The sequence below is a fragment of the Xenopus laevis genome, chromosome 3S (genome assembly GCF_017654675.1).
Source record: "Xenopus laevis strain J_2021 chromosome 3S, Xenopus_laevis_v10.1, whole genome shotgun sequence".
Lineage (NCBI taxonomy): Eukaryota > Metazoa > Chordata > Amphibia > Anura > Pipidae > Xenopus > Xenopus laevis.
Window position 1 is genome coordinate 45,704,647 of NC_054376.1, and position 20,954 is coordinate 45,725,600.

General features: G+C 38.6%; 1 protein-coding gene across 4 annotated transcripts in view; it reads left to right on the forward strand.

Annotated features, from left to right (window-relative positions):
• cemip.S (cell migration inducing hyaluronidase 1 S homeolog) overlaps positions 1 to 20,954 on the forward strand; it is an 80,421-nt gene that overhangs the window by 22,873 nt on the left and 36,594 nt on the right. Inside the window, exons 1-11 of one of the 4 annotated variants that reach the window (XM_041588244.1) lie at positions 175 to 828; positions 1,832 to 2,101; positions 6,944 to 7,037; positions 10,066 to 10,206; positions 10,958 to 11,096; positions 11,545 to 11,781; positions 15,336 to 15,515; positions 15,887 to 15,957; positions 16,849 to 16,944; positions 17,889 to 18,010; positions 19,259 to 19,400. In XM_041588244.1, the coding sequence (XP_041444178.1) occupies positions 6,965 to 7,037; positions 10,066 to 10,206; positions 10,958 to 11,096; positions 11,545 to 11,781; positions 15,336 to 15,515; positions 15,887 to 15,957; positions 16,849 to 16,944; positions 17,889 to 18,010; positions 19,259 to 19,400 (1,201 nt within the window). In that variant the 5' untranslated portion in view covers positions 175 to 828; positions 1,832 to 2,101; positions 6,944 to 6,964. Of the gene's footprint in view, positions 1 to 174; positions 2,102 to 2,136; positions 4,098 to 6,943; positions 7,038 to 10,065; positions 10,207 to 10,957; positions 11,097 to 11,544; positions 11,782 to 15,335; positions 15,516 to 15,886; positions 15,958 to 16,848; positions 16,945 to 17,888; positions 18,011 to 19,258; positions 19,401 to 20,954 lie in introns of those variants that run through there. The other 3 variants (XM_018255336.2, XM_018255337.2, XM_018255331.2) reach the window with 3 other exon arrangements.

Genomic DNA, 20,954 nt, shown 5'->3' on the forward strand with positions numbered 1-20,954 from the left:
TCAGTGCAGAATTCTGATGGAGCAGCAATATTAACTGATGTGTTTTGGGAAAAAACATGTTTTCCCATGACAGTATCCCTTTAATTAAATCCTCTTGATGTAAGCCTTCTGCCTTCTGGCTGGTTACTCTGCTTAGAATTTAGCACTAATCTGTATATGCCAAAAAGTTTTTTTTGTACAAAGTTCTACAACAAAATGATTTTGTTCGACTTTTCAAACAAGTGTCATGAGATTTTGTTTAAAATGAATGTTTGTTATTTGACTAGAATTGTTCATACTTGGCAGCTTTGTTCATAGTTCTTCATAGTTTGCTCATTCTTCATAGCTTTGCAAATGGATGTGGTACCAATACCTCAGAACTTACCCAGCAGCCTTTTGGAATAGTATAATGGTTTGGTTGCAGTGCAGGGAGCTTATCAAATACAATACAAGACCCAAGCTTTAGTGGGCATGCAAACGTTGCATGGGCTAGATTATAGATACTTCATTTTTATGCAGTGAGAAGATTTCAGTTTGCAGGTTAGTGCTTCTGATTTTCTCAAGAGATCTTGCTACCTGGTTTCTGAGATGTTTGCTTTCTCAGCACTCTGCTGCTAGCCATATAACCCCCAGGGTATATTAGGGAAAACACCAGCAGCAGATTCCGTACACAAAAATAACTTCTGTTTTTATTTATCTGACATGTGTTTTCCCATCCAGGTTGATGAGGAATTTTTTTTGTTCAAGTGAAAGGGGCTTTTCTTCCTAGTTTTAGATGCCTGCTTTGGAGCTGTTGTAAGCAAGAGGCAATTTGAAATTATCAGTGATCTAAAGACTACAAAAACAACTGTGAGTTACATTCAGAACTCAATGAAACTTGGGTAAGGAAATGCAAAAATATTGTACAGTGTGATAAAATGCAACAAGCCCACATTGATGACAGAAAGCTAATTTTTCACATTCTCACTTCAGCCAGGTTACTTATCCCAAGACTATGGAAAAAGTCTGAGATACCTAACAGGGACACCTTAATTAACCTCACAGATTCTAATCTGACCTACGAAAAAATTACAGTAACAAACGCTCAACAACTAGCAAAAGCAACCATCACCTACCATAAATGGCAAAAGTGGAAACTAAACTATTACAACGACCAATGACATTCCTGCAGAAACTAAATACAGTGATTACCAAGCATAGACTTCTATTGTAGTAGCTCTACCGTAATGGTACTAAATAAACATTAAGTAACATTACCCCCCTCCCCCTCCTCTTTCTTACCCCCTCTTGCCTGCACGCTCTTTCTTCTCTCTTCATCTTCCTTCAAATATTGTTTGTTTATCTTGAACATGAAAAACTCAATAAAAAAGTTAAATATTAAAAAAAAAATGCAACAAGCCAGATAGTATTGAGCATTTTGCTTATCTGAAGAATATCGGCTGAGTATCAGCTGTGACTAATGGCTGACCTTTTTCCAGCTGGTAACTATGTTATTGATAGCAGATAGCATCAACCCTGTGACAAATGTCTTAAGTATTATTCCCCTCTACCGTCTTCCCACTGTTTGATTAGTGAAAGAAATGTCTTTGGGCAAATATTTATTACCCAAGGAAAGTGACTCAAACACAGACTACAATACTCTTTTCACATCACAGTGAAATATAAATAGGGTCTGCAAAAGATTTTTGTGCTTTATAATAATCTATAAGGAAAGTACATTGATGTACAATTTCTTATTCTTGTGTTTTTTCATAGTAGTCTACTGTGTACCGTACATTTATATTTCTTATGTTTGTCCAGTCATCAATAAATGAGCATAGTAATTGTATTTCTTTTTGCTTTTATTTTCCAGGCAGTTTTGCTATAGTAGGATACAAAGGGCTTTCCACCCCATCATGGCTTAAAATCATTAATAATAATGCAGATACAAAAACTGCATCGATTCACCATCTTCCGCTCATGTTGACTGAATACAGATGCCCAGCCCCAAAACCTTAGCTCCAAAGCTAAACAGATCAGTGTTCATATCAGATCTGAGTGACCGTTTCTGGGCAGCAATGAGAAACTGAACTCCTGTGATGTATTCATTTGTCCCTCTGGCAGAGAATGACTTGGCACTTGGGTAAAGAACATAGACCACATTCACATTCACAACCTATTGACAGAACTTTTTTTTTAGTTTTTTTAAATTGTTATGTCATCTCGTTGTACAGTTAATAAATAATTTGTCTGTTTAATCTGTTATATTGCCTAGTCTGAAAACCTGCACTTGGTTAATGTAATGGGTTGCATCTGCCACATATTGCTTGATCAAAGAAATAACAATGTCACCTTTTATATAGTGTGATGTGAAATGTTGTGCTATTTGTAGTAGGGATGGAATGTTCTACATCAGTGCTGCCCAACTTATTACATGTAGTGGGGCTATTATTTCTCATATATCATGTTCAAGGGCCAGATTAAATTAAAATGACGATGTCATAAATTAAAGTTTATGAGCAGTCCAGGGGCTATAAAAATTATTTTGGAGGGTCATGTACTGCCCGTGGGTTTCCAGTTGTACAGCTCTGTTCTATATTATGAAAGTTCAGCACTGAAAGGTAAGTTTATGCTATATAACTGCTTCTTGTTTGGTATCATCACATAGAGTGGACAATGACTGATACCTGCTCTCTGTACCATTTGTGTGACCATACTAACTCACATTATTTGCACTTCAGCTACTTATTCTTTTTGATTACTTTTTATAGTTTCAGGTAGGTCTGTCAGGAGGAAACCTTCCTCTCCATTCTCATGTCTTCAGGTCTCCCTGGTCATTATCTGTTTGTGGGCCTCCGGCTGTTGTTGATCAGCAGTCTTCAACTCCCTGAATCCTTCAACAGCCACCTGTTGTTTGGAGTTCTGGAAGTTGTAATGATATAGTTGGAGACCCACAAGTTACATTTTTCTGAACTAGGAAATTTATGAAATAATTTGTTGTTTTCTTTTGCATAAGATATACTGTTTTCATAAAATACTTTCTCCAAGTATAATATTCTATGTCATCTGTAGTTCTCAGTTTGCCTTAGGGCAGTGACACGCTGAACATTTGGTCATCCAGAATTAATTTCGGCTACAGCGGGTGAGAAAACATGCAAATCACTGATGGGGAAACATATGAAGTCCTGCAGCTCTGTGCGAGGAACTTAGGACGACTTTGTGCTGCGTGTTTGCATGTTAGTCGGTGGAGAGGAAGCAAGGGATGTTTTGTCATCCCATGTAGCTGAGATTAATCGTGAATAGCAAAACGGCTGTATGTCATTTAAAATTGTCTGTATCAACAGTTGATAACTGGGAAATCGGAAATGCTGCACATATCTGCTCAGTAACACAGCCCAGTGTCTTGATATCAGCCTTATCTCAGGAACCATTTGGCGAAGTCCAGTTCAGCAGGTGTTCCATCTCATGGCTTCCTTACATTGTTGCCTGCTTGAATTTTATCTCCTCATTTTAAATTCAAATAGAGTATTTGTTTTTCTGAGTCTCTCACATTCTTGCTTGGGGATTATCACATGCTGAATTTCTCTCTGCCTGTTCATGCAGCTTTTCGCCAAATCTAATAACAAGTCAGCATTATTACATGTGTTTGATATCATGTTTCATCCTGTGGTTCAGATACATACTTGAGGTATTCACTCACCATGACAGGCTTGTGTAAAGTGTAGTGTTTAATGTACTATCTGGCATGAGGATATTGGCAACTGCTGTGTACCAAATAATACCTATGGAACCATGCAGAGGGTGAGGGAGGACACAGGAGGAGTCTTTGCAAATGATTGGCTGTGATGCTAATTGCACAGGGAAATTCAGCTGTCTGAAAGGCAGCTTTCTGTCCCAGTCCTGTGATTAACACTAGTGGTATGGCAAGGACAGCACCATAGATATAAATAGTATAAGGCATTAACCAAGGCATAGGGAGCTCAATATTAGTTCAGGGGGCACTTGCAGATCGTCAGCCCAGGCAGCCAGCTGAGAACACACACACAGAACTGGGATCCCAGCCTGACATTCAATAGATACTCCATTGGCTTTTACTGGACATCCATGTATGGCAGAGTGTTTCCCTGAAACCTGCACAGGTATGCTATTCACTGCACTGTATCTTTCACTTTTCTCTCGTTGTATATAGAAAGTAGCTGTGCACTGTTTGCTTTATTGCATTCCTGCTATTTACTGGAGCTTGCCAGGGCCAGAATAAAGCTTTTTTTTCTGTGCTGATATGATTTATGTGTTTTGTAAAAAGCAGCAATAATCTTTCCTTCAGCTGTCACGTTCTGTCACTGTAAGAAAAACAGATTTTTCTCTTTTGCACTTCTTTAAATGACTAAGAGCTGTGTTGAAGAGCTAGGTGGGGCATCAGTCACATTGTACAAGTTGTGAAGCTACATGCCAAATTACACAGGGAATTTTTCTTTTTAATTCTGCCAAGACCTATTTGCAAAACAAAGTGCTGGAATTCTTGGAATATAGGGTAGAGCGGGCATTGGCCCAAGCTTTTGGGGTACCTAAAAGCACACGTGTTTAATTTGTTGGATGTTTTCTTGATATATATATATATTGGGCATATCCAACCTGTCCAGCAATTCCCAGCCATAAGGCTGTTGGGTGGATGATGAGAATTGAAGCTAGAGGGTCACAAGTTGGACATCCTGAAGTTTTATGCATTTTTCCATTAGACTGGAAATAATACAACTTGTACTGCATATTGTTATATTATATGTAATATAGTGCATTATAATGTTATATGACTGTTCACTCTCTTTCCATTAGTAGTCATTTGTATAATTTAGGACCACGCATATTCTTTTCCTTTGTAATATATCATAAGCTATGATGTTGATGTATGAAGATTTGGACAGTAATATTTGTTAACCCTGTACCTTATTTGGTACTGCTAGGGATATTCAGACTAGTTCTCAATATGAATTTCCATACTACATTGGAGGGTGCTTTTTATTTGTACTTTCTATGGCTTTCTTATGGTTGACCCGTTTCTGATGCCGTTTGTATTTCAAGATAATTGCACTCCAGACTCGGACTCAAATAGAGAGCAAGAACACAGCTCATTTTTTTTGTTTTAGTCCACTAAAAGAATGCACTCGATTTCCAAATATATTTCAGAGCTGTGCTATTTGTCTCTTTTGGGGTATTTGTTTCTGATACACACAAACGCCAGAAAATGCCTAAAGACATGCAAGAAAACCTGGGCTGTAAATATATTGTAAAGAGCAAAGATGTCATATGAGTGGCCTTCAGCCAGTGACTGAGGATACTGGATGCTGTATGCCTTTGTAGTTCAACTACTGTAATAAAAAAACCCTGGCTGTAACTAAGGCTAGTTACATTTATGCAGCTAAAGAGAACTTCACACTTGTGATTAAAGCAGTACTAGAATAAACTAAACCTAACTGAGTGCACATCCTTTATTTCCAAAACATAGAGTACATATGTAATCATGGTACAGAATAAATATGACTTAATATGAATAATTTGCACTGTGCATCGGTGACCCACACAGGCATACTTATAATAATGGTTGAATCATGCATAGAAACACCATATGTTAGGCAATACATCACTAGCTCTTGTGATAAAAGCAGATTGTGCCTCCAAATAGATATGAGCAAGGTGGAACAATAACATATTTTTGTTCCATGAGCAACACAGATAATTAAAATTTTCAGGTATTTTGCTAGCTCCTTTATATATCATAAATTATCTTTGCAGACCAAGTGATTTTCATTCCGTAGATTGCACTGCAAAATTGTAGGTCATGCTACAAAGGGGTTAAGTTTGCATAATGACATTCGTGACACCCACCCTTGGTAATGTCTTCAAACACACCCAGTCCCTCAGGGTGCCCTCTGGATCTCATGGGCCAGAAGCACCGGCTCCTTCTGCTTAGATCTTGCCTTTCTGATGAGTCTTAGGGAATCAACAGCTGGAAATAATTTGACAGCACAAGTCTTGCCAGGAATCCCAATATATCCAGAGTCTGCTGCCAGACAGCTTTCCAAAGCAGACTGAGCATAGTTCCTCAAGGGGATGCACTGATGTTAGTTAGTAAATGCTTTAGCAGGGCCTGTCCAGTATAACCTGACCCAACTGGCATTACTATTTTGCAGGCTAACTTAGTGATATGAAAGCATTTCTGTTGGACTTCTGGAAGATTGAGTGTGAGGTTTCCTTTAATAGGAAAATATTACTAGCCAGTGCAAGTGTTTCGCTCACATGGATTAAGTTGCTAAAAAAGATACAGAAATGGAAACCAGAACTCGAAAAAATTCTATAAATGTACATTTAGAAAACCATTTTCCAGCTCAGGGGTTATCCAATGAGAGAGAGCAGGTCCTGGCAAAATGCTTTATTCCTTTCTTTAAACAGCAAGTGCAGCAAATGATCTCTTAGGACAAGTGTTTGCAGATGGAGTTTCTGCATAATTATCCAGTAGACATTTATAACAAACTTTGATACTTATCCAAGTTGTAACACTCTCAGACCATTAATTGGTGTAAGCTACAGCTCCAACACTTGTAAATTCAGATAGCCCACAGATTTGGAAAGTATCTGATTACTAATACATGATGACTAGTATATGCAAGGGTTATTTCTACCTTTCTTGGCTTTGTGATTGATTCCTTTATTTGTACCTTTACATGTGAATCCACCCTGTTCAATTTCCAAGCAGTAGGAGCTAACTTTACTTGGGTCTGGTGAGTGCCAGAAAGGTACTACTTATGGTAATGATCAGGCAGTTCTTGTTAAGGTGATAAAAATATGAGGCTGAATAATAAATTATACACAATATATTTATATCAATGCATTTTAGTTGTTACTTTCATGGTTCTGATGTTCTGAACTGATGTTTTTTTATTTACTTTCATGGTTCTGATGTTCTGAACTGATGTTTTTTTATTTTCTACAGACAGCTGTAATTCGCAAAAATATGGCCTTACGCGATGCAAATAGAATTCTACGCGTGATGTTCTGCGCATTGTTTGTTACACTTGGGTACACAGGTTAGTTCAACTAAATCCTTTAATTAATGAATAAGAACACAAAGTTGCATAGGATAATCTCTCTTTCAGGGCCAATTTTACCTGATGGTGACACTGCCCTGCGCACCTGGAGAGGTTGAGGATTTACAGTCTAGATCAGGGATCCCCAACCTTTAGAACCCGTGAGCAACATTGAGAAGTAAAAGGAGTTTGGGAGCAACACTAGCATGAAATATGTTCCTGGGGTGCCAAATAAGGGCTGTGATTGGCCATTAAGTAGCCCATATGTGTATTGTCAACCTACATTGAGGCTCTGTTTGGCAGTACACCTGGTTGTTATGCAGCAAAATGTTGCCTCCAAGCCTGGAATTAAAAAATAAGCACCTGCTTTGAGGCCACTAAGAGCAACATCCAAGTGGTTGGAGAGCAACATGTTGCTCGCGAGCTACTGGTTGGGGACCACTGGTCTAGATGCTGCCATACAGTCATTGTGCATGCTTGGAAAAGGGGCAGGGACATGATTTATTATGCATGTTTTACTGCATGCCATTGGAATTGTATATACTATAAAGCTATTCCTGTGAGATTAACTTCTAATACTAACAGAAAGTAGGTTTGGCATTTCCTAAGGGTAAGGCAAGCACAATTTCTATTAAACCTCAATTTTTTTCAGGTCCAATTTTTAAAGGGGAGAAACACGAGATTTATTATGCTGTGAAGCTGCTAAAAAATTTTATCCAAAAATACTCAAACTAAAACCTGTCAAAATCATGTAGTAGTCAATGGCAGATAGCCCCTTTTAAAATTTGGAACATGTTTTCTACCTTCAGTATTCTCGATAGTTTTGGGCGGTTAGCGTTGGTTTTCATTCAATAATCCGATAGAATTCAGTTCTTCGGAAAATGACTAGAAAAAGTCGAGTTTTGGAGCGTAAATTTGAAAAAGTTGCACTATTTGATTTTGTCACACTCATTTTTTTTAAGAAGTATTATTGGTAAATTGAGGGGATTTGCGTTTGGGAGTTTGGTTGAATTTGTTTTATTCAATAAAGTGAGAATTTTTGTAAATAACCTCCTATGATTTTGAAATCACAAAGATTTCTTGTCCCTTAAAATCAACCCCTAATATACTCTACGTTTGGCACATTTATAGGAACATGCTTTACTCATGCAATGATAGGTATTTGGGGATTCTCAGTGTCACATAGGCCCGGACTGGCAATCTATGCGCCTGGGCAAATGTCCATTAGGGCTGCTGTATTTACAGGTGAAACGTGCCGCTTTCTGCAGTTAAACTCTAAACAGTGGCACCACTTGCCTTTAATCTTTCTGCCTGCTAATTCAGTAAAGAAAATAGTTTGGCCACAGAATGTTATTTATATTTAAAATATAAATATATATTATCTTCTAACAGAGAGCTCCTCGTATGCAGTGCAGTGCGTGCAGCGCGAGTGGACAGTTTGCAAAGTATTACATTTTGAACCTCTGCATTCACTGTCAAGTATCGTGTACGAACAGCACTGTGTAAGAAAGAGGAGCTCTCCATTAGAATATACTATATATTCAACTTATTTGAAGGGCATAGACACAAGGTCAGATTGCCTCACGAGGAAAATTCGGGCGACTTTGGAAAATAAAGTGTTCTGAGTGCCATCCAGCCAGTGGGAAGGTAGTTCAGGGAGATTAGTTGACCTGAAGAAAATTTGTCAACCGGGCGACTAATCTCCCCGAATCTGACCGTGTGTCTCTGCCCTAAATGTTTAGTCTGTTCTGCAATCATACAATTTTAGTGGAAGAAATGACAGATGAATTATGTGACTAATTACATGCAATTTACCGTGTGGGATCGGTAGCTTGTGAAACTTAAATGCCTTAAACATAACTGTGCAAAAATAACTTAAATAGCACTTAGACTACAGAGCCTTTTTCACTTTCCTCCTGTGGAAAATAGATTTATAGCAGTGAGTTGAATTAGGTGTTACGTCTTTATAGGCCAAAGTAAAATATTTTAGCTATTTATTTTTATTGGACACCGCAACAGAGCATTGGCTTTCCTCCAGCTTACTGAACAATAATGCAACAATAATTAAGTAGACTGGAAGACCATTATTTCTTCAGTGTAAAAATAAAAACTGGCTAAATAGATAGGCTGTCCAAAATAAAAAATGTTTCTAATATAGTTAGTTAGGCAAAAATGTAATGTATAAAGGCTGGAGTGACTGAATGTCTAACATAATAGCCAGAATCCAACCTCATACTTTTCAGCTCTCTAACTCTGAGTTAGTCAGCAACTTGAAGGGGGCCACATGGGACATAACTGTTCAGTGAGGTAGCAATTAATCCTCAGCATGCAGCTCAGATTCAAAAGCAACCGGTATCACCCATGTGGCCCTCCCTCAAGTCACTGATTGGTTACTGCCTAGTAACCAATCGGTAGAAACCAAGAGAGCTGCAAAGCAGGAAGTCGTGTTCTGGCTGTTACTGTATGTTAGACATCCAGTCATTCCAACTTTTATACATTACACTGAACAATTCCTTTAATTTAGCAAATGGCTGATAAAACTTCATGTGAAAAAGATTGTATTTATAGAACTTTTAAAATCGGGCTGGCCAACTGCTACAAGATTATTAAAGCACAATCTGATTGGTAGTTAAATGGGTTATTATTGTGAAGTAGCCATACATGCAACATTTTTGTCAGCACTCTAGATGATATAAGTCTCAGTCCTTGACCCCCAGTATATGAGTGGCCACTGCTTAACATACTTTTGACATACAATGTAAATGTCCGGCCAGATAATAAGATATGTGTGCAGGTGGCCAAATAAAAAAAAAATCATTCATTCTTTAAAAATTAGGAATTTTCTTGTGCAGATATGCTGACTTCAGCTCATAATACTGAGTGCTGTTTGCATTAGTGATTGCATATTTCTAGAGTGTTGTGTTGCAATGCTAATGACAGAGCTTTTCTATAATGCTTTCAAATGAAATTCCTGGAAAAGCATTTATAGTGATTTATTTGCTACAGGTAATTTCTCTTTTTCTGCTAGGCACATGCCCTGAAGATGACCCTCAGCTAAAACACTGGAGTCCTGGCCACAATGAAGACAATCACGTGATCATCAATGGAACCACAAAGTTTCTTCTCACTTCATCTGCCACTGTGCGCTCTGTGCATATCACTGGAGGAGGTATGAGAAAAACTATGTAGTAGTAAATGCATACCACAAGCCTTATATTGTACAAGATATAGACTGCTTGATGCATTTATTTGTTTAAATGCTTGTTGATCATCCAACCAGATGGTTTGGCAGCTCATAATTTCTTAAACTGATTTCCAGCTGCTGAACCAGGTTAGCCCCAGCTCTGCAGATTGCTGAGATTTCACTGATGACTGGATGGAGCATCCTGTCTGTGAATCATATTTGATTATTTTATCTCAAATGGAAATGATGGCCAAACAACAAATAACATAATACCAGCTATTCCATAAGGAGTTTTCACAGATCACTGCTCAGTACTTTGTTGCTTCCCATACTTGCTGAATAAATAGTACTTTCTCCATAATTTGCTGAATGATATTCCCAGCATCCTCATTTGCACCAGTAAAATTCCAGTTCCATAAACTGGGGTTTTGCTGATGGCTCATAGCAGATGATTGTTTATATCACATGACATTGGGGCCAATCTATAAAGCTGTGTCAAATTATTAATCCCAAAAACTTGATATTTAGACCATTATTTTATACCATCTCAGGCAAAGTATAACCCATTTAAGTCAAAGCAAAAATTTCAGACTGCAAGGAAATTATGCTGTAAGAAGAGGTTAAGCAAAAGCTTCAGTTCCACAGGCTCTTGTGTGTCTCATGTAATCAAAGCATGAAAAGAAATTGCAAAGATGACTTTACCTGGGAAACATGAACATGCATACATCTATTACAGGGAAACTTGTCATTAAAGCCAGCGAGAACCCCATAATTCTGCACACAAGATCTATACTGGTGGAGCATGGAGGGGAGCTGCACATCGGAAGCGAGAACTGTCCTTTTCAAGGTCATTTTACCATCGTCCTTTATGGAAGGTAAACTGCAGGGTCATCTTGAGCGAACGCATTTGAACCTGAAGAAAGTATTAGATAGGTTATTGTGTATGTGAGCAAATAGGATAACAAATACATATCTGGTCTTTAACCTTATAGCAATCATTCAAAAATAAAAGTATATGCAAGCCATATGCAAGTGTAATTTCGGATTCAATTTGCCCTGCTTTGTACCCAGAATACATTGTTTTTTCCCCTATAATTTTATAGTATAATTTTAATCCTGAGGGGGAGTTGCACTAGGCACAATTGCACATATGAAAATGACAAATCACACTATGTATTGCACTAAAAAGTCAGCTTTGCATCATTTGGACATACATAGCTTTAATAGATGGTGTCAATAGATTGTATATGTTTTTGTGCTACTGCATCTGCAGTCATAAATGAGCCCTTGTATGTGCTATGTTGTGGTGTATGTCATTTGTAGGTCAGATGATGATGAGCCGCCTCATGACTATTTTGGACAAAAATTCATTGGAGTGGGAGTAGGAGGAACGCTCGAAATTCATGGCGCGAAAAAGTTGTCTTGGACATTTCTGAACAAGACACTGCATCCTGGGGGCATGAGTGAAGGAGGATATTACTTTGAGAAGAGTTGGGGTCACCGTGGGGTAATTGTTCATGCAATCAGCCCAAAGACTGGTGAAGTGATTTATTCTGACAGGTGAGACCATGATAAACATGTAACTTTTACTTTCCCTATTTTAATGATTTAATAGGATTTTTGCAGTTATATTGTCTCCTGTGCCTACTTTGTATCTCTCAACCTATGAACATTTGGGTAATAATAAAAGCAATGTCCAGCAGCCTCAGTCTCTGCATTATGACCTCCCAGTTAAATCAAACTGTCTTACTAGTTATTATATTATAACATTGGCATTTGATTACACTACTCAAATTCCAGTGTAGTAATATACTGCAGATATCAAAACAGCTTTATTCATTAATTTATTGAGGTGCACTGTTCCCATCAAGCATGTTGAACTGAGCCACCACCTTTCTTTATTTCACTGAATTGTTTACTTCAAGACAGGGGGGCTGACTATACCATACTTTATTTCTATTGTACAGTTTCACATGAAGCATAGAAGGATTAATGGCAATTTTTTTATTTCCTAGTGTTATTTTTCTGATTTTTTAGTTTCACTGTCTATATAGCACATCATAAAACATAGAATTCAGCATTCTCTTGTGATACTTACTGTGGTGTGAGTGACACAGGCAATACAAGTGAAATTGCCTTCCAACTGTTTAAAGCATTTTGATCTCTGTTTCATCCCTGAGCAGATTTGTCTAAAAATCATTCTGTATACTGGCCATCATGTCCTGTAGGCAATTCAGGAAAAGAATGGAAGTCATGCAACAGATGTTGGCTAGTTGCAACTGTCTTCTTCTGCTATTAACCCACATCTGTACCCCGGACAGAATCTGGTGGGCCTCTTTTAAGACATTTAAGATGAAACTTTATATGAGAGGCGGGCTTTAGGCAGTGCATGTGTGGACAACTAATTGGCTAGGAGAAATTACATCCGCTTTTCACTTGGCCATAGGTGAACTAAAGTTGGCATAAGTGGGAGTCCAGAACAAACAGACTTTAGACAGCTAGACTCTGTGAGTATCTCAATTACCTAGATTGTCTGTGTCATTAGCTCAAAGATCCTGGAGCACAGATTATATTAGGGCTGCTAACCAGTAGGCAAGCTAGGATATCTATTCAATAAATGTCTGTGTTGCAGAGATTTCAACGAATAACATAAATGGCTTGTGAAATGCCAGAATTCCTTGGAAGTTTGTAGTCACGGTTTCAGCTTTTGAAAATATTTTTGATAGGTTTGCACATTAATTACGGTAACCAAGTAGAAATATTTATTTCTCAGCAGATTCTGTGTGCATGTCCAGACATACTTTTATACTGTATAACCTGCTTTACTTCATATATTTGCATTCTCTTTCGTGGATTACATTCCAGAACATTATGTTATACAGGCAATAATTGGCAATGACAGATTCTTAGTTTCGTCTTATCTGGTGTGTGTGCTTACTCACTCTATCTAGTCATTTTGATGAGATCCCTTGCTGGTTTCTTAGAATTTTGTAGCAAAATCAATATGATATGGAATAGACCATGAATAAGGAGCCTCCAGCTCCCGAGGTGTTACAGGACTGCAACCCCCCTCCCCAAAGTAATTATTTGGAGAAAATTCCCAATTTTTAGTTGTTAAACTACTACATTATACAGCAATAATGTAGCAGCTGTATATAAGCTAAATGGTCATTTCTCACAAAGTCTACCACTAACTGACAAATGAAGGCAAGTGCCTGAACAAAGCAGCCTTCTTGCATTGGGTTGGGGCATAAACTACAGTCCAAGGTGCCACACTCCTATGACAATGAATAGTATGTCTGGGTGCTCAAAAATAGTAATGAAATAGTCCAAAATATTTGAATAGTATATTTGCAACCCTTTTGGGGCTTTAAGAGATACTGTCATGGGAAAAAATGTTTTTTCAAAATGCGTCTGTTAATAGTGCTCCTCCAGCAGAATTCTGCACTGAAATCCGTATCTCTAAAGAGCAAACAGATTGTTTTATATTTCATTTTGAAATCTAACATGGGCTTAGACATATTGTCTGTTTCCCAGCTGCACCCAGTCATGTGACTTGTGCTCTGATAAACTTCAGTCACTCTTTACTGCTGTACTGCAAGTTGGAGTGATATCACCCCTTCTTTCCCCCCCCTCCCCAGCAGCCCATCAGCAGAACAATGGTAAGGTAACCAGATAAAAGATCCCTGACACAAGATAACAGCTGCCTGGTAGATCTAAGAACAGCACTCAATAGTAAAATCCAGGTCCCACTGCGACACATTCAGATACATTGAGTATGAGAAACAATAGCCTGCCAGAAAGCAGTTCCATCCTAAAGTGCTGGCTCTTTCTGAAATCACATGACCAGGCAAAATGACCTGAGATGGCTGCCTACACACTAATATTACAACTAAATAAATATACTTGCTGGTTCAGGAATTACATTTTATATTGTAGAGTGAATTATTTGTAGTGTAAACAGTGTAATTTAGAAATAAAAACTACATCATCAATCTAATTTGTTTTATAAACTACTTTTGAACTGTGTATGAGCCTCCTGTCCAGATAGTGACATCACTCATTCTCATTTGATTCCCTGTTTGCTTCAGCCTACACTCAACCCATAGATTGATGGTAATAGGGTATGACACCTTTGGTGAGACACTCCTAAAACCATAGTGACAAGATGTTATAAATGAATAGCATACTTAATTCGTACATCGCTTATTTACTTAAATAATAGCACATATTTTGAAGTTAATTCCCAAAGTAATATAAAGTTGGGTTGTTGTGTTGTTAGGAGGTCCTTTTGTATTCCCTGCTGATTATAGCAGCACGCCTTTGCTTTAACTTCACCAACAATCCCATATCTTGTCTCTTGGCCACTTGTTATTTCTCAGTGAAATCACAACTGCTCCTCCTGCAAGAGGATACTGTGTTTTTAGAGTTCTACAGCAATTCTGACCTTTTCTGTAGCTCCTTTCTGCGCCAGCTTCTTCCATCATAATCTGTGCTATGGAATTCATTTGTATATCGTATTTAAAATAGATTAAGGATAACTATAATGACCAGTTAATATACAATAACTGTATGGCACTTTCTTGCTGAGTAGAATAAGGATTATCCCATGTGTAAGCGTTATATTCAAAAAATCTTAAAATCGGCTTTGACCCATTTCAGTCAGTAGATGAGTTTTGAGGGCTTATTTATTAAGCCCAGGGGCAAGATGCTTACTTTATAAAATGGGCGCAATTTACCTTGTTTATTGCACTTTGTACTTCTCTTTTCTTCTTGCTCCTTAACATGGGTCTTTTTCTGCTACCAGAATAGAATATATAGTACTGTACCTCTCTCTGTAGTGCACTGCAACCTGTGTAGAGCAGTGCTGGTTCCAGAGGGGGCATATGCTTGTCAGCATGTGGCCAACTCCCCCCATGAGGAACTCCCCCCCAAACTTTTGGATCCTATACTGAGGGGGTTCAAGGCAGATGGGTTGTAGGGCAGCAGAAGAATGTCAATTCCATTTAACTTTGGACTTGTATTAAATGGAAAGCAGGGAACATTGTATATTTATTTTCTAAGCTAGAGAACCTGTCACTCTGTAATATACTTTGCAATATATTTTCTCTCAGGTTTGACACATACAAATCCAGAGATGAGAGTATCCGTTTAGCTCACTATCTCAAATCCGTCTCGGATGGAACTATCCTGTCCATTGCTGTGAATGATGAGGGCTCCCGGCACTTGGATGACTTAACAAAGAAAACCATGACAAGACTGGGCAGCCGGCACTTTCTGCACCTTGGATTCCGGTGTGTGATTGTTGCTAACTTAACTCTGCACTGCACAGCTTTTTGCCTATAGCTGGATAGCCATAGTTTCAATAGGTGGATGTTGCACTGATAATCCATGTTACATTTCACTGTCCTTCATTTCCCTTTTCTATATTTTTCCGTTTGTTATAGGAGCAACCAATAGTATTGGAGTCATCGCTATCTGAAATTGTATATAAAATGTGCACCATCAGTTCCTCTCTTAGTCTTATTTATTGTGGTATTTGTGAAAAGTAACAAAACTTTATGTACATTGTGCAACACAAAGTTTACTAAAAATAATTTAACTCATTTATAGTTTGGGCTTGCTAATTCTCATGGTTCCTAAAGCTGATGTGCTGTCTATTTAGGCACCCCTGGTGTTTTATTACTGTAAAAGGAGACCCATCAAGTGCCGTGGAAGACCATGTTGAATACCAAGGTATTGTAAGATTATTGCCTGCATAATAATCTGTGATGCTTTATAATTTAATATATTATGATCTGAGTATAGCTTTACTATGGACTAAACCAAACTACAGTCTGGTTTTGGACATAATGATAGGAACCAACCTGTTTCCTACTGATTTTGCACACTAAGGTGAAGCTTTTTAAGTGTGTGTGTTTGTGGTTTTTTTTTATGTTCCCTTCTACCAGAGTTTCTCTGTGTTTATTGGTGGAAACCACCCTTTCAGGTCCATGATTTGGTCCAGATCATAATACAATGCTCTTTAGCCAGACTCGGGTGTGGGTGCCTTTCACCCCATAAATGCTCACTAAATAATTTTAAACTAAAAAAGTGCCCAGTACTGCACTCCCAGTATCTACCATTAATGTAAATGGGAGCTGCTGGGCAATGAGGGACATGTTTCAATGAGATGAACTAGAGAGTTGAAATGTTCTTTGAAATTATTCTTAGGGCCTAGGGCATATTTGCTTGAGACGAATTCTAACAGGAATGCCTATCATTGCCATTATAGTCTCCTTCTTATGTGGCATATAAGCTTTTAATGTAGAATGTTTGCAATCTGTGTCTTGGCTGCCTTACTGAAAATTGGTTTGTTTGTTGGGCAGAGGATGCTATCTGCACACATATACTATACTTAGTCAGGCACAGCATGCATAAGTATATGAAGTTGCTGTATGTTAATTTAGTTCAATCTTTAAAACAATGCAACTTCCTTATAAAGAGAGATAATAACAAGTTACAAATATATATCATAATTAATCTGGATTTTTGCAAGAGCATGTTCCTGTCATTTCCCCATAGAATTGTAGTGCTGTACTTGCTATTTACTTAACCAATTTCCTGCTCTCTTTATGTGTCTGGCAGGAACCAGGGGTTCTGCGGTGGCCACAGTGCACAAACTATTTCAAGCTGAAAATGGTGAAGCCTTTAATGTGTCTTTAACCAGTGAGTGGATTCAGGGTAAGTCACATAATGGCAAAGAGAGCATCTCATTTTAAGTCAACATACTCATTCCCTATTCATTTCAGTGATGCTATTGATCATGTTATTACATTGTGTATCCTACTTTGCTTTACTAGTTTTGAAGTCCAGAAAATAGATTTCTACCTATCGTCTGCAGATGGGCATAACTGCATCAGGCACAGGCCTTCCTGCAATACACTGAGTCCTATATCTTCTTTAACTCCAGGCTGATTTATAAATCTGCCATATTTCCAGTCTTCCTGCCCCATCAGGGCTGTTCTGTTGCTTTCTCATCCTTAATACATTACCAATTTATTACAGAGGTTGTACATCTCTCTGTAGAAAGCATGAGCACATCATTCAGGTCACTCAGCACCACATATGGAAAATGAGTTGCTAGTGTGCTGGGGACAGAAGTCTCTTTTAACTCCCTTGTTTTATTTGCTTACCTTGGCTGCCAGAGTTTTTGGCCTTTGCTGGATAATTAAAGCCCTGCACTGTGCTCCAACTTCAGTATGGCAGTATTAATTGCTTTGCCTGAAATGCTGCTGAGTGTTTTGCTATCAGCTTGAAATATATATAGATATATCATATTTTGCATGTACCCCATTTATCACATTTAGTGTGTAAAGTGTAACTGCTCTTTAACTTTTTTCTCTTTGTATTTGTGATAATAATGGTAATAATAAGAGTTGAATTAATTATTCCCCCTGTTTGGTTTTCTATCTTTGCCTTATCACAGGGGGCAATCATAGTGGTGAAACCAACCAAAACAGCCAGTAACAGACATAGCCTCTGCATTAAGAAATTTTTAGTATGAACATTTCAGAATATTGTGGTCCTAATAGTTCTGTGAACATTCTGTATATATGAGATGTGGGGAGATGTAAGCAGTGACCATTAAAAACATGGATCTAACTCTTAATGCATTATTTCCCCAGATGTTGAATGGACAGAGTGGTTTGACAAGTATGACAACACAATGTACCGGGACTGGGAGAAACTCTCTGAACTAAGGGCCATTTATCCTGGAAAGATCTGCACACACCCTGTCGACATCCAGGTATTTTATGCTGCTTGCAACTGTTTGCTATAAATTTAAGGCAGGGTCAAGTAACATGTGGCCCTCCAGGTGAAATTCAGTTATAGCTCTCAGCAACAACTGTTAATTAAGGAATGTAGAAAAAGTCTACAACATCAAGAGGCCACAGTTTGCCCATACCTAGTTAAAGTGTTGAGTTTGGGTGTGCCTGACTCAATAAGTTTATTTGTATATTTTAAGACTATGTGATCATTGTTACATAATATATTCTTTGTACTTTAATCTACCTTTTTTAAGGGACTCAGAAAAAAATGCCTTTTCTGCACTACCTTAAAGCAAATATCTTGGAGGCCAGTGGGCCTCCAGATTGACAGCCCTCCATTAGCTAGATATATATATATATACTGTATTTATAGAGAGAGAGAGAGAGAGAGAGAGAGAGAGAGAGAGAGAGAGAGAGAGAGAGAGAGAGAGAGAGAGAGTCTCCATAAGTGAGGGTGGGAGAGATGAATGTTAGCAATAAATCCGAAGGTAGCATTTACAGAGCACATGTAGACATCTCAATGGTTGTTGTACCTAGGCCTAGAGTAAACTGTTTGCCTTTTTTTACATGTGTTGGGGGGGGATTACCTAAAGAGATTACTTTTGGTAGACCCAACCAAGAATGTTTTTTTGGCCTGTTTGTACATTATTAACGAAAGGATTTCACACTCGGCAGCACTGGCTTCTTATTCCTGCCAGGAAACTTGCCTGCTGCTTATCCAATTACACCTCTGTTGTGGTCATGGTAGGCATGGTGGCTACAATTATTATCAATGTCATCAAGAATGCGGTGGTGAGCGCTGTGTGGCTTTACAGGCCTGCCTTCACTTCTCTCTAGGTACTGAGATTGGGCTGGCTGCCATCAACAGACCTCCCAGCAAGACAAAAAAAGGGTTTTTTGAGATTCTGTTTTGTTTAACCACCAGGAATCCCAAGTTTTATATCGAAGATGCATATTTAGATAAAGGCTGCATTGTATGCATCTGAAAGCAGAGAACATTGCTCATTCTATAACTATAGGACTAAAGCACTTCTAGTGGTGAGACATTAATGTGAATATCTTGAGGTACAATGAGGTCAATAAAATGACTACATTTACACAAAAACATTTTCAACATAAGGCTTTTCATTTGCTCCTCATCAAGCTTAAGGCGATCCTTATAAGTCAGTGTGGTATATGTTGGATGGTGTTATCAAGTAACTCCAAATTTGTTTTACATTTACCAGATAACTGCCCTTGATGGCACCACTCTTCCAGTACACGTGGTCTATAAAGGGGGACAGGATTATAGATTTGAATGTCAAAAGAATGACCAGATCAGTTTACAGTGCCCAAACTACAAAGTCCGGTTCCTTTGTGGAAAACCTGGTGAGTTGAAATAATTAAAGATTTTTGGGGATATGTTTTCTTTTTCTCCTTTCCTGCATTTCCCCCCCCCCCCCTCCTCAAAATATCAGTTCCTCGTGTAGGGTCAGACTGCAGGTGAAGCTGTATCTGTTCTTGGTCAGGTAGAAAGTCCAAGTGGGTAAAATGTAGGTTGCAGATATGGGTTGAGTGTCAGCCCAGAAATCATGACGGTGCAGGTTTCTACTCTCCACCACCACCCAGCCAGCATTCAGCCCACTGTGATATTTAAACTCCCTGCACCATCCACCTGTCAAAACCTGATGGAAATTTGATATGGAAAAATATGAAATGTTCATGCTGTGTCAGCTTGGCTAGAATTATTTTCTTGATCCTCAGAAATCAGAATGTTAAAACTAGTCAGGGGAACCATAAAAATCTCCACCTCAATGAAAAAACTGTAAAATGTTACCCTGAATAATAACAGCTGCTGTTATTCTTTCCTTGGAGCCTGATAACTAGACCAGTAAATTTGGGATATTCTGGTTACAATTTTGCTGAAATTCTCATCTCAACTATGGTTAATATTGTGAGCAAATCAGTTCCTGAAATTCTGCTGATGATATAGTTGAATCCAATGCAGCCTTCATACAGAGGCCTTCATATAGAGTTAAAAAGGAGAGGGCCCTGGTAGTGACCCCATCTGAAGAGACAGAACTAATTTCATCTGAAATGCAACCCTTCAGCCAATAAACAAAGGATGATCTCCGATATCTCTACTGCAAATATCTAAAACTGCTGAACAATGTAATGTATCCTCTAATCTTCCTTAAAGGGGGACTATTGCAAATATTACAATTTCTAATTATAATCCATTACAAATTCTGGACCATTTCTAACAAAATCAAGTAAACTGTATCTTCACTTTCCCTCTCTCAGCATCTGTTTCTGTTCATTCAGAAGTTGGGTCAGATAATCATTGACAGTTAGATCCAATATATGTTATAGGGGGGCTTCCTTTCCTATCAGATGTTTTAGAGCTCACCCAAATAACTGATTCCAGTACAAACAAAATCTAACAGAACAACTGCCTTTTTTCACAAATCCTGCATGTAGAGAGACATGGTGGGGATTTTAATAGAGTAAGCTCCAGGGCCGGAACTAGGGGTAGGCAGAGTAGGCACGTGCCTAGGCCGCAAAGCTGGGGGGGCGCCAGGCACGTACCGCCTCTGTCACCTACCCCGTGTCCGGTCCCGTCTCTGCCCGACTATCTGTGGTATTTTTTCAGCGCATGCGCACGCGAACGGCAATTCACGCACGCAAGCAACCATTCGCGCATGCGAGCAGCCATTCGCGCATGCGCACACTAAGCCGGCGCCGCGACTGGCCGGCTTGCCTAGGGCGCCTGGCAGCGCGGCCCGGCTCTGGTAAGCTCTAATTAAACATCTTCTAGGCAAAAGGTGCCCCTTATAAGATATATTGGTCATTCAAAATAAGACTCCCAACTCCAACAAGAAAAGAGAATGAAGAAAAAAAGATGCTGAGAGTGAAGAGTATCATGATTATTTCAGAACTGGT